Here is a 15,863-nt window from a genome sequence, read left to right on the forward strand (position 1 = left end):
TTCTAAGAACCTGCCAAACCTCTCCAACGATTACACGTTTTTTTGACAACCCAAACAGCTGACAAGAGAAGGCAAACGCTGGGCCTGTTTGTAAACTGAATGCGCGTTAAAAATCGATGCGTGTGTTTTGGCCTCTTGCTCGAACAGCTGGTCGTATATTTTTAGAAAACGAAAAGTCGAAAAACGCGCGCGCGACTAACAAAGGTCGAACAACAATTATCTTTGCCTTTTGTTATCGAGCAATTCAGCTGATTATAAAACCGTCCGTCGCTCGCGGCACATGAAATTATTCGCGCATAGCTTTTCGCATCCAGCGTGTATATTACTGAGAAGTCGCTCACTTCGGGATTTAAAACTGCATTGAGGTTGTTCGTCTCTCCGCACGCGCTTTCGCAATCTAAGTCATTCTTTTGTATTTTATTTTTTGTTCTGCGAAATAAATGCTTGTTACTTTTTTGTCCGATAACCGTGTGTGAATGATTTACGTTCCATCTTTCTCCCTCATAATCGCGCGCGTACTACTTTCAATTCGCTTTAGTCGCAACATTTATAAATATAATTTTTAAATAATTTTTGTAATAAATTATTTAAATATTAAATAATTTTTGTAAAAAATTATTTTGGTTACATATAAAAAAGTAAAAATAAATCTTTAAATTGTTTTATTATTTTGAAAAAAATATATTAATCATTGCTTTTATTAAGGGTAATTACTTCTTAATTTTCAAGCAAGAAATGAGAATATTATCTTGTAAAATTTAAAATAATCATAGTTATGATATTTGTAAATTTTATTATTTAAATCGATTTTTTAATTTTTTATAAATTTAATTTTTATCACGTTTTTATAATTAATGTGATAATTTTTTGTATATAATTATATATTCGAAAAAACGTAAACTATTCAAGAATATTATTTTTTAGTATAAGAGTTTTAACAAGGCTCTGTAATATAAATATAAATTTAACGTATAAGACGGGCAACAAGAGCCAAATCGCGGATGACAATGCGTTATCCTAACGAAACTAAATAATTTTTTTGTTAGAATTAAATACCGGTGCACAAGGCACCAAATTTTTACTTGGACACGGCCAAGATTTTAAATATGAAATAATCTCATATTTTGAGATTTAATTTCAATACCCCTTTTAACCCCCCTACGGAAAATAAATAAATGAATGCAAGAGAAAAATATAGATCCGAAAATCGCTGAATCGGGAATCGAACCCGAGACCTTTCGCTTGCCGGGCGACTGCTCTTCCAGCTGAGCTATTCAGATCCTTTCGATTCTATACTTTTCTCTGTTATATATATTAATGTTGGTAAACAAACGCATTTTTTAAGCCAGCGTGTATCAAATATAAGAGTTTTAACAAGGCTCTGTAATATAAATATAAATTTAACGTATAAGACGGGCAACAAGAGCCAAATCGCGGATGACAATGCGTTATCCTAACGAAACTAAATAATTTTTCGTTAGAATTAAATACCGGTGCACAAGGCACCAAATTTTTACTTGGACACGGCCAAGATTTTAAATATGAAATAATCTCATATTTTGAGATTTAATTTCAATACCCCTTTTAACCCCCCTACGGAAAATAAATAAATGAATGCAAGAGAAAAATATAGATCCGAAAATCGCTGAATCGGGAATCGAACCCGAGACCTTTCGCTTGCCGGGCGACTGCTCTTCCAGCTGAGCTATTCAGATCCTTTCGATTCTATACTTTTCTCTGTTATATATATTAATGTTGGTAAACAAACGCATTTTTTAAGCCAGCGTGTATCAAATATAAGAGTTTTAACAAGGCTCTGTAATATAAATATAAATTTAACGTATAAGACGGGCAACAAGAGCCAAATCGCGGATGACAATGCGTTATCCTAACGAAACTAAATAATTTTTCGTTAGAATTAAATACCGGTGCACAAGGCACCAAATTTTTACTTGGACACGGCCAAGATTTTAAATATGAAATAATCTCATATTTTGAGATTTAATTTCAATACCCCTTTTAACCCCCTTACGGAAAATACGGTTAAAAGGGGTATTGAAATTAAATCTCAAAATATGAGATTATTTCATATTTAAAATCTTGGCCGTGTCCAAGTAAAAATTTGGTGCCTTGTGCACCGGTATTTAATTCTAACGAAAAATTATTTAGTTTCGTTAGGATAACGCATTGTCATCCGCGATTTGGCTCTTGTTGCCCGTCTTATACGTTAAATTTATATTTATATTACAGAGCCTTGTTAAAACTCTTATATTTGATACACGCTGGCTTAAAAAATGCGTTTGTTTACCAACATTAATATATATAACAGAGAAAAGTATAGAATCGAAAGGATCTGAATAGCTCAGCTGGAAGAGCAGTCGCCCGGCAAGCGAAAGGTCTCGGGTTCGATTCCCGATTCAGCGATTTTCGAATCTATATTTTTCTCTTGCATTCATTTATTTATTTTCCGTAGGGGGGTTAAAAGGGGTATTGAAATTAAATCTCAAAATATGAGATTATTTCATATTTAAAATCTTGGCCGTGTCCAAGTAAAAATTTGGTGCCTTGTGCACCGGTATTTAATTCTAACGAAAAATTATTTAGTTTCGTTAGGATAACGCATTGTCATCCGCGATTTGGCTCTTGTTGCCCGTCTTATACGTTAAATTTATATTTATTTTTTAGTGTTTTATTTCTTGCTCAAAAAAATTTACATTTTAAATCTGAAATAAATGTAGACGTACTTTGATAGTTGATTGTCACTAATCTTAAAAATTATCGTTTTCATATATAATATTAAATTAGATTATCGAATTATATTACAATATCGTATATCATCAAGAAGAGTCTCTAAATTAAAATAATTCAAAACAAAGCATATGTAATGTGTGCTACATTAAAATTTTAAATACTTCAGGTAAATATTTAAAAAAATATGGGGAGAAAGAGAGAGAGAGAGAGAGAGAGAGAGAGAGAAAGAGAGCATAAATAAACACGGGTAAATTCAGAAAAACATGAGATTCGTATCATTGCATTGAATGCAGCATTTCAGTATATCATGTGTTAATTTGCATATATAACGTTTAATTTGAAACAATTTTTAGAAAAGTTGCAACATTCTATTAAAATAACCTATATTTACTGATTTAGAGATCTTCATAAATGGAAATGGCAGTTAATATTTTGAATACGAATTCTGAAATAGTAGTATAGTGGTAGGTATGGCCCGTCAAAACAAACCCCCACCACCGGCCCCTCTGGCGCCGTGTCTTATCTTTCCCTCACCACCGGTGTCTGGTTTGTTATCTTTCCCCCACCACCGGCGTCTGGTTTTTCCGAGTGCGGGTGTTGTGATGAAAGGGTGTTGGGGGGAAAAAAAATGGCGACTGGCCCCGAAAAATGGGGATGAGAATTTTTTTTTTATTTTTTCTGGATTTAAATCCGGGGCCTTCGTGTTTCCGAGCAGGGTCCTAGTATGTTGAGCTAAACGAGATCTTACTAGTCTAAGGATTAGACGAGGTATTTAAGTTAAAGTTGCGTAGGGTACGGTATGGGGGATCGGGTATACGTATGGCAAGGATAGCTCGTCGAATCAAATGGTCGATATTGGACGGGGGTGGGGTGAAAACAGTTCGGGTATACGTATGGCAAAGATAGCTCGTCGAATCAAATGGTCGATATTAGACGGGGTGGGGTAAAAACATTTTGACCAAGAAAAGCGTCATGCGGTCGATCGGGGATCGGTGGCAGGTAGTGACTGACAATGCCGTAGGGTAATAAAAAGAAAAGAACACGCAAATATTTGTACATGCGAGCATTCCAACTCGTGTTGGAATGCTCGCATGTACAAATATTTGCGTGTTCTTTTCTTTTTATTACTCACGATAAAAAAAATAATACATCATCGTAGATTAGAAAAAATGCTTATTGTTGAAAAGTTGTCAGATAAAATTTTATTTTAAAATAACTCGCGGCTTAATGAAGGTGAACAGGAACATGCACGTTGAGGAAATTTCTGGAAAGAGGAAGTGAAAGAAAATCGAACAATGGTTTTAAAAGTACAAATATGGTTTATATTTAAAATATTTTTACAGAACAAAATTATACACAAACATTTCAAGAAAATATTCGTCGAATAATTATTAAAATTTACGTTTTGTTATGATTGCATGTACAATTTGTTCGAAATAAAGTGAAATTATTTCTAAAAATGTCATCTCAAAGTATACATCAAAAAATGTTAAATTTTTCAGCTGGGTGCGTACATTACGTTCTATTTCCTTACTGTTACCTCTGATCGTGAGTTTCACGATACTGTTATTGATGTTACCGTTGACAGGAAGATTTAACTGTATTTCGTTAATTAAATATCAAGCACATTCGTTGACATTAATTGAAATAAAATTTAGGCGATTTAAATTAGCGTTCACATAATCAACTATATTTTCTACACCTTGAAAAGTTGTTCTCTGCATGATTATCGCAATGTTGTAAGTTTTACGTTTCTTCGCCTTTGGTTCGTTTGCGTTCGCATCCTCCGCAGTTTCGGAAGAAAGATCTTCTTGCTCGTTTTCACGATATGTTATTAGTATGGCTCTAGCACCATATGCGGTAGTGAAATTTATAATTATCTTGTTAAAGATGATCGAGCTCAAATTAATTTTATCACCGTTTAAGTAGTTCGACATCGTTTCCATCTTATTTTAATATACAGAAACGTTCAAATAGACGACTAAGAAAAATCAAATTTGCGATTGGAATGATTGTAAAACATGAACATAAAAAAAATGAAAGTCAGGAATCTGCAAACAGGATTTCCGGTGTAATAATAGGTTGGCACAAAAATAAATATAGCCATGAAAAAATGTTCGCCAGCAACGAACAGCAGCGCAAAGTATACTATCCCTGCTCTATGACTTTCAATACTTCTTGTAATTATGAGAATGCAAAGAAACAACCACATTACATAATACTTACTCAAAAGAACACAATTTGTTACCTAAATAAAGGTATGAAAATCATTGATACTCATCTTGTTTTTGAAATCCCAAGTAACACATAAAGCTTTAAAACGTCTGCGATAACGTTGTCGTAGCTTAAACTGCAGCATTTTTGTCTACCACTGCTACTGCGACAACATCATTATGACGTTTTGAGAAAGTTGTAACAGCAAAAGTGGGACAACATTTTTAAGCTTTGAAAATGATGTCACAGCTATATGGTTGCACAGCTATTTTGCTGTAAAGACGTCATCACAGTCATATGGTTGCACAGCTATTTTGCTGTAAAGACATTGTCACAGTCATACGGTTGCACAGCTATTTTGATGTAAAAACGTTGTCATAGCTACATTACAGCAATCGGAATAAGCAATACAAATAACGGATAATTAATATTCAAGCAATACAAATAATGGATAATTAATATTCAATAAAAGTTAAATTTTAATTTTAACATTCCGTAAAAAGGTTAAAAAAATATTTAAAAATTTTTTTTTCCTTTAATTGGGATTGAACTTATGTCAACCCGAAACCTTCGCTTCAAAAGCTTAGATTAAAAAAAATTAATTAATTATTGCAAATAATTACAATTTATAACTTACATATAAGTATACTAGTAATACGGACACAAATTCATACAAATACTATGATTACAGAATTATATACTATCCTTAAGTAATAAGTTTAGATTCGCAATAAGTGAACGCATGGATCCGCTGACCATCGCTGATACATACTAAATTTAACATAAAATTGAAAGTCATGTTACTCTTTGTTATAACATACAAATTATAGCCAGATTACAGCTATTTTAGTTGTAATCTGGCTGTAATTAACACGTGCGCATAAACTTTGCTATTACATACAAATTACAGCCAGATTACAGCTATTTTAGCTGTAATTTGGCTGTAGTTCGCACGCGCGCATAAACTTTCCACATGGTGATCTACCTTAACCTAAAATTTGACCATGCTGTGTGTTGCCTGTATTAAAAAATAAAAATGTTTATCATTGTTGAAACTATTGAAGATGGTGAAAAAAACTTGTGTGTTGTGCCCGAAAGTTGGGAAAAAAACGAAATTTTATATTGGCCACCAGAACAAAAAGGATTAAATCTTAGAAGAGATGATAGTGTTTTACCCGATTTTAATAATTTGTCGAAACAAAAATCTTAAAAAGAAAAAATTTTGATACGTTTCAAGCTGCTATTAACGTAGAAAAATTTTTAAGTCGATTTGACGATACCGAGGACAAAGAAAGGTAAGTAAATATATGTTAAAAATTATTTGCAATATAGGTTAATATGTACATAAAACTGTACCTTCAAATGAAATATTCGTTCAATATACGGGTGAGTGCTTCAAAAAATAACAGCAAATAATTTTTTTGATATATTTAATTTAATTAAAGATTTTAAATAATGCATCATTGTTTTATGTAATCATCTTTTTCAATGCAATTTTTATAACATTGTGCTAACTGCTTTATTCTGTTTAAAAAAAGTTTTTCATTGTGCCTTTAGTCAGGAATGCATCACTCCTTTGATCTCAACATCATTCTCAAATCTTTCAAAACGTACTTGCAAAAAATTACATTGAAAAGGAAGATGATTATGTAGAACAATGACATATTATATTTGTCATTTTTAATTGAATCCAATATATAAAAAAATTATTTACTGTTACTTCTTAAAGCACTCACGTATATTTTTGAAAAAATTTTGAATATCAAATATCTAAAATTTACTTGAAACAATATTTGTTTACAGTTATTTAGCACAGAATTCTTCAAAACAGACACAGTCTTCACAGAAGAGGAATATTGATTTTAATAATTTAATGACAAACAATAATATACAAACAATAATAAATAACAACGTAGATACTGAACTAACTTGTTATAGCCCGAAAGGCTATAATTACAAGTGAACAGATATAAAATCCGCATGAAGACCGCTGATGCAGCAGCGGGCCGGAAACCGCGAAGACGCAAGCTAAGAGCTTCATCTATTGAACAGCTCTTAGCTCAAAATCTAGCCGCGTTTGCAAAAGCTATGCACCAATCGGGTGCCTGTCGCCAGGCACCCCTTCCAAATGAAATAATGAAAAACCGAGTTCACGTAAGAACTCGGGAGTGAACAGAGAGCGAGTTGAATTAGACCAACCTACCGAGACACATCGAGGATAACTCCCGACTCGTAATCAGACGAGTCGTTATTTAGCTAAAGTCAGAATAAATCTAGAGTCGCGTTAAACGAACGAAAAAGAGAAACGAAGTTACCAGATGTTTTTTAAATAACCATACGCCGAGTCTTGTTAAGATTATATATATACCAATATACTTATATATATATATATATATATTGAATAAAGAAGTAATACTACATTAAACAAGACTAAAATCTACGGAGAAACCCCGACGATTCAGAAGTCCACTTCCTAATCCGGCAACATCCCTTCTGTGTCTCACGCGAGGCACAACAAACTAAAAATGTAGAAATTAATCACAGTGATAATATTCTAATCTCTGTACAAATTCCACAAAATTTACAAGATTCGGAAATTGCATTAGAATTTATAAATGCAACTTTAATTAAGGATAATGGAATTTCTACATTGACCATGAAGAATTCCCTGAAATTGTTAGACGTTGTTGAAAGTAAGTGATTAAATATTTATGTATTTATAATTTTAATTTGTATATTATATCTATATATATAAAAATATTATTATCTATTTAATATTATATAACACATTTTTAAATGTTTTCTTTTTCAGTAGAAGAAAAATTAAACACAATAAATTCAAATCTGGAAAATTTGAATAATTATATTCATCGAGAAATATCTAGCGCTAAATGTCAAATTTGATAAACTAATCGATCTTTTGATTAAAAATCAAAGCAACATTATTGAGAAATCCGAAAATGATGCATTAAAAAACGAAAACCTCGAAAGAGATATACAACAAATAAAACCACTAGCAATAGAATCGGATATTAATAATTTAGAAAAAAAACTGTGCAATAAAGAATTCAAATTGGCATTTGTGTAAGTTTCTATACTTTCAATATTGTATAAATAAATACTAAATAATATATAAATAAATACTAACATAACTAATATACTGATATAAATAATATAACTAATATACTGATATAAATAAATATTAATACTCTAATACTAATGTTTTAGATAAAAGTGATGAGTGAAATTGGAGGCACTACTGGTCAGAAGGATGGAAATAAAATAGCATATTTATTGATGGATCGACTATTTGAAAGACAACTGTTAACTCAGTGTTTATGGACTGGGTCTACAAAAAAGAAAGAAGAAAAAAATAACAAAATTGCTTTTTTCAAGTACAATCAAATAATTGAAGCAATTTATAAAATTATACACTTAGCCGACTTACGTTATACGATTGATGATAACATTGCTTTTTTGAAACGAATTCTTAAAAAACAGTGTTAGCCGAAGCAAGCAGCTTCAAAAGCAACAGAAGTAAGTAGATATTAAGGAATTTAAATATATAATTTGGAAATATAATTTTTAAAAGTACACATACATATTTATTTGTAATTATTTATAATCATTTTTAGTAAACAAAATAAAAATTCTGAAGAAGCTAATGATAATGAATATGATAACAATGTGATGAGAATTCTTGAAGGTGGTAACATTTACGATGAAAATATAGAGAAAGAAACAACCGAAAATAGTGATGGAATTTAATTATTGTCGCTACTGTTTAAGTAAATAATGGTAATATTAATGAAAAATTTTGATTTATTATAAGATCAATCTTTATTTTTATTATACATACATGATGCAATTTTAGTAAGGGATATATTTTATTACTATATAAATTACAAAATGTTTAAGTTTTTTGGTTTATTTAAAACGTTTTATTTAAAGCAATTTAAAAAAGTTATTTAATGTTTATTTACATAATTATAATAATTTTTAATTATAAAAAGTTTGAAATATTACTGTTATATAATAATGATAATATAAAACAAGATATTAATATATAAAGATATTATAATATAAAATAAGATATTTATGTGTGTGATCTGTTTGGCGTTTAACTATGTGTTTAATTTGCTACATAAATCCAAAGTATGTATTAGCGGGAAAAATACAGTATCTTTGTGATATTCTATTGCCACTAATTTACATTTAATGTCTTTTATATTATACCATTTGGGTACATGTTCCTTGCGGTTTGAACAAAATATATTTAAATAAGATGATGCAATCGGCGTTTCAAAAAAATTACTTACTTCTTTCAAACACAAACCAAATATATAAATTTTATTTTCAAAACTCGTCACGTTTTTCAAACCAATAATTTTATTATGTGATAAATTAGAAGGCCAACTTGACGAGCTATAAGGTATTAATTACAATTTTTTATTATTATACCAATTAAAAGTATGTGTAAAATTTACAATATGCTCAGAAACCACTGATTGGAACGACACAAAAATCCTAGATAACGAAAAGAATTATTATAAAAGGTTGATATCGGAAATGATATACATTAAAGAAGAAAAAAACAGTATCAACTTAAAAAAGGACACTGAGCGTCTTGACGGTTCTTATTTTGATATTTTAGAAAAATTGTCTATGTCATCTTAAGATACGGATATATATGCAGCGCGCTGACATTGCAAGTTACAGATATTGATTGTTTCTTAAAAAGTACACATAGTGATAATGTTATTTAAAAAAAAAGATTTTAAAGAAGTGTTAAAGTTGCGACACAAATGTAAGTTATCACTATTTATTAAAAATCTAATACTTAATATTCGGGCTAACATATTAATTGTTTCACAGTGTTTCTACAAATTATAACAGCATGAACTACAGAAATCTGATGTTTGAGATTAGGCGCTTTAACTCAAGTTAATAAGCATGAATTTTTACTGCGTTGTTCATAATATAATCCTATAGATGTTATATGTATAATAAGTTCGGTTTTACGAAATGATTTAATTCTTTGACATATTAGCATAGCGACAATAATATTGAAAAAGATTGTCGTACAGTCGAAACGTTTATCAGTTGTAACATTATAATATGACGTATAATAATAAAAAATTGTAATTAATACCTTATAGCTCGTCAAGTTGGCCTTCTAATTTATCACATATTTTAATTGCATACAAGCCGAATTTTATTTTGCATTATATAACAATAATTTTATTTTTTTTTGTCAAGAACCATTTGTTTCTATCTTCATTTGTCAGTGTTATTCCGTCCATTAATTCGACTTTGTAAAAAAAATGCTCATATTTATTTTGATCACAATTATTGCTAGAATTTTTATTTTTTAAGATAGGAAATTTTTTATTATTATAATTTGGAGTTTGTATTAAATTCATTTCAAAAATTTGTCGAGCCATTTGCGGTAATGGCTTGTTTCCTGTCCGGAGCAATTTTTTAATTTTTTGTAAACAATTTTTAAATGGATATGCATTGAAGGTAGACAAAACGCCGAAATCCTTTATTTTATCAACTAAATGGCAAAGATTATGTACGTTGCTGCTAATAGAATTTATACCGTAATTTTAAAATGTAATGTTCTATAAAAGTTTTAAATAACTGATCTGCTACATGTAAATAGTTTGAATATGACTTGCTAGAACAAATTACAACACCACAAAAAAATAACATAAATGTTGATATATTTCTTTGGATAGATAATCTTTCAATATAACAGGACCTAGGTATAAACCAAAGGTTCGATACTCTGTCCCTTTCTAAAATTTTAAACAATCAAGTCCTCTAACAGCTCGATGAATTTTACTTGGCATTCTACACCGAAGGAAAAAATTAGATATCGATTTAGTTACATTTGCAGACCATTTAGTTTTTAAGCCCAAAGTTCCATATACGTAGCCAGTTAATAAACGTTTTATTATACCTAGATCTAATAAATGCAATGAATCGGATACCGGAATACTTTTTATCATGTCAATTGGAAGTTTTTCCAAAGGTGTATTCATTTTATGATGATCTGAACCGGTTCTGTTGCGAAAAGATGCATCAGTTCTTCTAGGCATGTCTATGCGTGGAAAACTTATTCGATGATCTTTATGATAATATTCACCCGTAGTCATACATTTTAGACACAAATTATAGCCATTAAAATTAACAGTACCTGTAAAAAAGATTATAATAAAATTAAATATAATTGTTTAGAAAAAGTATGCACACTATAAATATTGTAAAATATTCAGTACACTTAATTATTCTAATAATATTTCTATTTATTCTATTTTATTGTCTCTAATAATAAATTTTCTCTGTAATCTATTTTCTCTGTAACTTATTACCTTTAATAAAAGATCTGGCAGGAGTATCACATATGAAGCATCGAATATGTATACTAATTTTATATCTGTTGATGATAATGCCATTATTTAAAATAATTAATAATTCGTTGACAAAAGGAGTTAAAAACTCATCAGGAGTTGGAGGTTTACTTTCTCCGCAATAAATTCCAATAATCATAGGTTCAATATTCGAATCATGTATTGAAAACAATATTGGCCAAAACTGCATCTTTGAATTATTGTGAATTGGTAATCCATCGATATTAAAATTGAGTGCAATATCCATCGAGTTTTTTACATTAGATAAACACTTTTTAAGACAAGTCTGTAGTCCATTGTGCCAATATTGTCCGTTTCCCATCCTTATAGTATTCACTAACCTTGGTGTTTCCAATAGTGTCCTTGGATCTCGAGGCATATGTGGTATTTTTGACTCAATTAAAATATTCAGTAATGCCTTTAGTGCATTATGGCATATACTAAATGTCAGTGCCTATTCTTTTACTGCCTCTCGTATATCAATACACTCGTCCTTTAGATCTTCACGTATATTGTCATTATCTGATGATTCAGTATCACAATAGCTCCAACAATCAAAATTTACATTTTTGTTTTTATTTTTATTATGCGATATATTATGCGGTAAATCTTCAAACAAAACAGATGCTTCTGTTAATCTTTCAACATTTTGTACTAAATTTGATATTGAAGCGATAGATTTCTCATCCGGTGTTTTATCTCTTCCAAAATTTGATTTTACACTATCAGTTTTCTTTATGTTCTGTTCAATTTTTATGTAAAACGTACTATTTTTTTTGAATTTTTGAAATTTTTGTAAATTGTTTAATAGTGTTTTTTTTATCTTGAAGACTTTTATTCACACTCTATATAATCTCAAAAACAAAATGGTTCAAACTAGTTTTCAAATTTTTTAATGTCATGATATAATTTTCATTAATATTAATACAGCTAAAATCGCTGTGGCTGCATTTTGGATTTTCGGATCGTTATCACAGCGACTTTGCAGCTATAAATACAGCTAAAATCGCTGTGGCTGCATTTTGGATTTTCGGATCGTTCTCACAGCGACTTTACAGCTATAAATACAGCTAAAATTGTTGTGGCTGCATTTTGGATTTTCAGATCGCTGTTACAACGACTTTACAGCTATAAATACAGCTCAAATTGCTGTGGCTGCATTTTGAATTTTTGGATTGTTGTCACAGCAACTTTTTAGCTATAAATACAGTTAAAATTGCTGTGGCTGCATTTTGGATTTTTAGATCGCTGTTACAACGACTTTACAGCTACGAATACAGCTCAAATTGCTGTGGCTGTATTTTAAATTTTCAGATCGTTGTCACAACGACTTTACAGCTATAAATACAGCTCAAGAAATGGCTCTCAGTCCCGGGCAGGTGTTAAATTACCAGAGGGTGCGAAGAATTTTCCGGCTTGACATGGTCGGAACAAAATACAGAATTGCAACTTGGAACGTGCGCTCCTTATTCATTGCGGGGAAACTTGCAAATGCAATGAAAGAGATGAATAGAATGAAGATTGATATACTGGAAATAAGCGAAGCAAGATGGACCAATAGCGGAACATGACACCACAAAGGTTCAATCTTTTACTATTCCGGAAGATCAGATAGTCAACATAAGAACGGGGTAGGCATACTAGTCAGAAATACAGTAAAGAAATTTGTCAAGAACGTAGTTGCTTACTCAGACAGAATAATGATGATCCAACTCGAAGGTAAGCCAGTAAATATAAACATTATACATATTTACGCACTAACAGCGGATAAAGCGAAAGAGGACATCGATAACTTCTACGAACAACTGAGAGAAATATTAAGATCTGTGAAAACACACGAAATTAAGATGATTATCGGTGACTTCAACGCTAAAGTAGGTAGAGAGATAACTGAGGGAGTAACAGGTGGATTTGGCTTAGGAGCCAGAAATGAGACAAAAGAATTGCTCGTCCAATTCTGCAAAAAAGAGGACCTTGTCATAAAAAATACCTATTATGACCTTCCCCCAAGACGGTTATATACCTGTAAGTTCCCCCAGGATAAGGACACGCACATCGTAAGAAATCAAATAGACTACCTAATCATAAATAAGCGTTTCCAAATCAACATCAAAAGAGTGGCAGCCTATCCAGGAGCCGACATAGGATCGGATCATAACCCGGTGATCGCCGATTTTAGATTTAGATGAAAGCTAATTACACAAAAAACGAAAGGTGCGCGGCTAAACATCCGGGCATTGAAAGAAAACGGATACAAGGAACAAGTAAAAGACAGGATGGAGAGCGCGTGGTAACGGAGAGAGGACATGCAGAGGATGAGCGTGGAGGACCAATGGACGAGCATTAAATTGAATATACAAAGATCCGCAGAGAAGGTGATAGGCTATGAGAAGAGAGAAATGAAAAAATCATGGATGACTGAAGACATACTCAATTTAATGGAGGAGAAAAAAAGAGCGAAGAACAAGGAACGAGAATATAAGAAAATCCACCAAAGAATAAGACGAAAAATAGAAGTAACAAAGAGCAAATGGCTAGTCAAACAGTGCAAAGAAGCTGAGAGCATGCACGTGGTGCATGACTCTTTTCATTTTTATAAAAAACTGAAGGAAATAACAAACACCCTTAGGAAAACAAGTATAACATCGTTAAAGAAGAACAACAAGATACTAACAGATGCACAAGAAGTTCAAGACACATGGAAGGAGTACATTCAGGACCTCTTTGATGACAACAGAACGCTGCAACCAACGGACAATAATAACAAACTATCTGGCCCGCCCTTAATGGTTTCTGAGGTAAGATATGCGCTCTCAACGTTAAAGGATAGGAAGGCACCTGGACAGGACAACATCCATGCGGAAATAATGCTAATTAATGCGGAACAATTGTGTGCTCTATTCAATAAAATATATGATACCGGCGACATCCCCTTGGACTGGTTGGTTTTGACCTTTGTTGCTATCCCTAAGAAAGCAAATGCTACAACATGCGAAGAACATAGACTCATCAGCCTCATGAGTCACGCCCTCAAAGCATTCCTTAGAGTCATACACGGTCGGATCTTCAGGAGATGTGAAGAAAATAGTGAAGAAGCATAGTTTGGTTTTAAGAACGGACTGGGCACGCGGGAGGCCCTTTTCTGCATGCAGTTGCTGGTTCAGAAGTGCTATGACCAACAGAAAGATGTGTTCATATACAATACTTTATTCATTACCAAAAAGCCTTCGACAGTGTGCGTCATGACTTGTTGATGCCGCTGTTGGATGAGATTGGTCTCGATGGCAAGGATATCAGGATAATTCATAGACTATACTAGGATCAAACAGCGGAGCTGTGGATTATTTAAAATTAATAAAACATGAAAAGTAGGCCAAATATACGAGCCGAAACAATTTAGATGTAAGAATAATTAAAAATTTCTACGCGTGCGATTATCTAATTCTGTTTCACGCTTTTATTTAATTTTATTTTGAGCTTTACTGTCAAACTATTAATAATCCTCATGATGACAACTGCTCAATGCTACGAATATAATGCAAATCGAGACAACCAATTAGCATCGCGAAAAAGCGATAACAATAAACTTTGAGAAATGCGATTATCGACTTTATACATGCCTTTTTTAGAAATAGATATTTATTAATTTACAGCCTCGTCTCTTTTTCAAACTCAATTTATAAAAATATTTTATTATTTCTTCTAGTTTATTCTAATCCCTTTATTAATTTAGTTATTCTGTTTATTTTATTTATCACATGTATTTATTATATATGTGTTACAATATATTTAATAAATTTTATTATTTCTCGTTTCACTTTATTACTTAATCGTAGTTATCATTGATTTATTCTTTATTTACATTTTTTATTTTTAATTTAGACGCTCTGACTTTAACAACTGGATGGGTCGAAAATAGCGAAATAGGTCATTATTTTTGTACATTCAAAGGCACGCATTACGTACCAAATAAAATGATGGCAAAATTTTTTCCACGCGATGCCGCTATAATTGAAAAAAAAAAAAACAATATCAAATATGGTAAACAAGTGGCTATCTGAAAACGCAAACGCAGTAATTAAGAGATTAACAAGTATTTATTGTAAATTCAATGTACGCCCTTCTGTTTGATATATAATACTCATTATAAATGTATCATATCAAGAAGAAAGACGTACATTGTAATCTGTTTTTTGAATCATCTTCAGCGCAATTAAATACTAAAACAAAATAATAACACTAAGAACGTATATATTTGAGAATCGCCAGACAGAATTTAAAAAAGGTAAATATCTTCTCTCGACCGTACTGGCAAATATTATTTATTCAATCACAATGTTTCGACCCTTCTTTGAGTCCTTATCAAGTGATCTAGATATACATAGACCGAGATTAATACATTAAAAAAAAAAATAAAATTACTTTACCAACAATATTACAAAATTATAAAAAGAAAAAGAAGCGAGACTTACTTGTAAAATT

General features: G+C 31.3%; 2 protein-coding genes across 2 annotated transcripts; both read left to right on the forward strand.

Moving 5' to 3' along the window:
• The first annotated feature begins 13,081 nt into the window (after positions 1–13,081).
• LOC146725031 (protein CFDP2-like) lies at positions 13,082–13,570 on the forward strand. The gene is made up of 2 exons (XM_085485275.1): positions 13,082–13,100; positions 13,146–13,570. The coding sequence occupies exons 1-2, from the start codon at positions 13,082–13,084 to the stop codon at positions 13,568–13,570; spliced, it is 444 nt and encodes a 147-aa protein (XP_085341401.1).
• Positions 13,571–13,696: 126 nt separating this feature from the next.
• On the forward strand, positions 13,697–14,482 carry LOC146725032 (uncharacterized). The gene has a single exon (XM_085485278.1). The coding sequence runs from the start codon at positions 13,697–13,699 to the stop codon at positions 14,480–14,482; it is 786 nt and encodes a 261-aa protein (XP_085341404.1).
• Positions 14,483–15,863: the final 1,381 nt, after the last annotated feature.

Source organism: Nylanderia fulva, unplaced genomic scaffold (genome assembly GCF_048542155.1).
Source record: "Nylanderia fulva isolate GAGA-0341 unplaced genomic scaffold, ASM4854215v1 Scaffold1072, whole genome shotgun sequence".
NCBI classification, from domain to species: Eukaryota; Metazoa; Arthropoda; class Insecta; order Hymenoptera; family Formicidae; genus Nylanderia; species Nylanderia fulva.

Bases quoted from the DNA above. Each gene is read 5' to 3' on its own strand.
- LOC146725032 (XM_085485278.1), top strand. From the start codon at position 13,697: ATGAGCGTGGAGGACCAATGGACGAGCATTAAATTGAATATACAAAGA.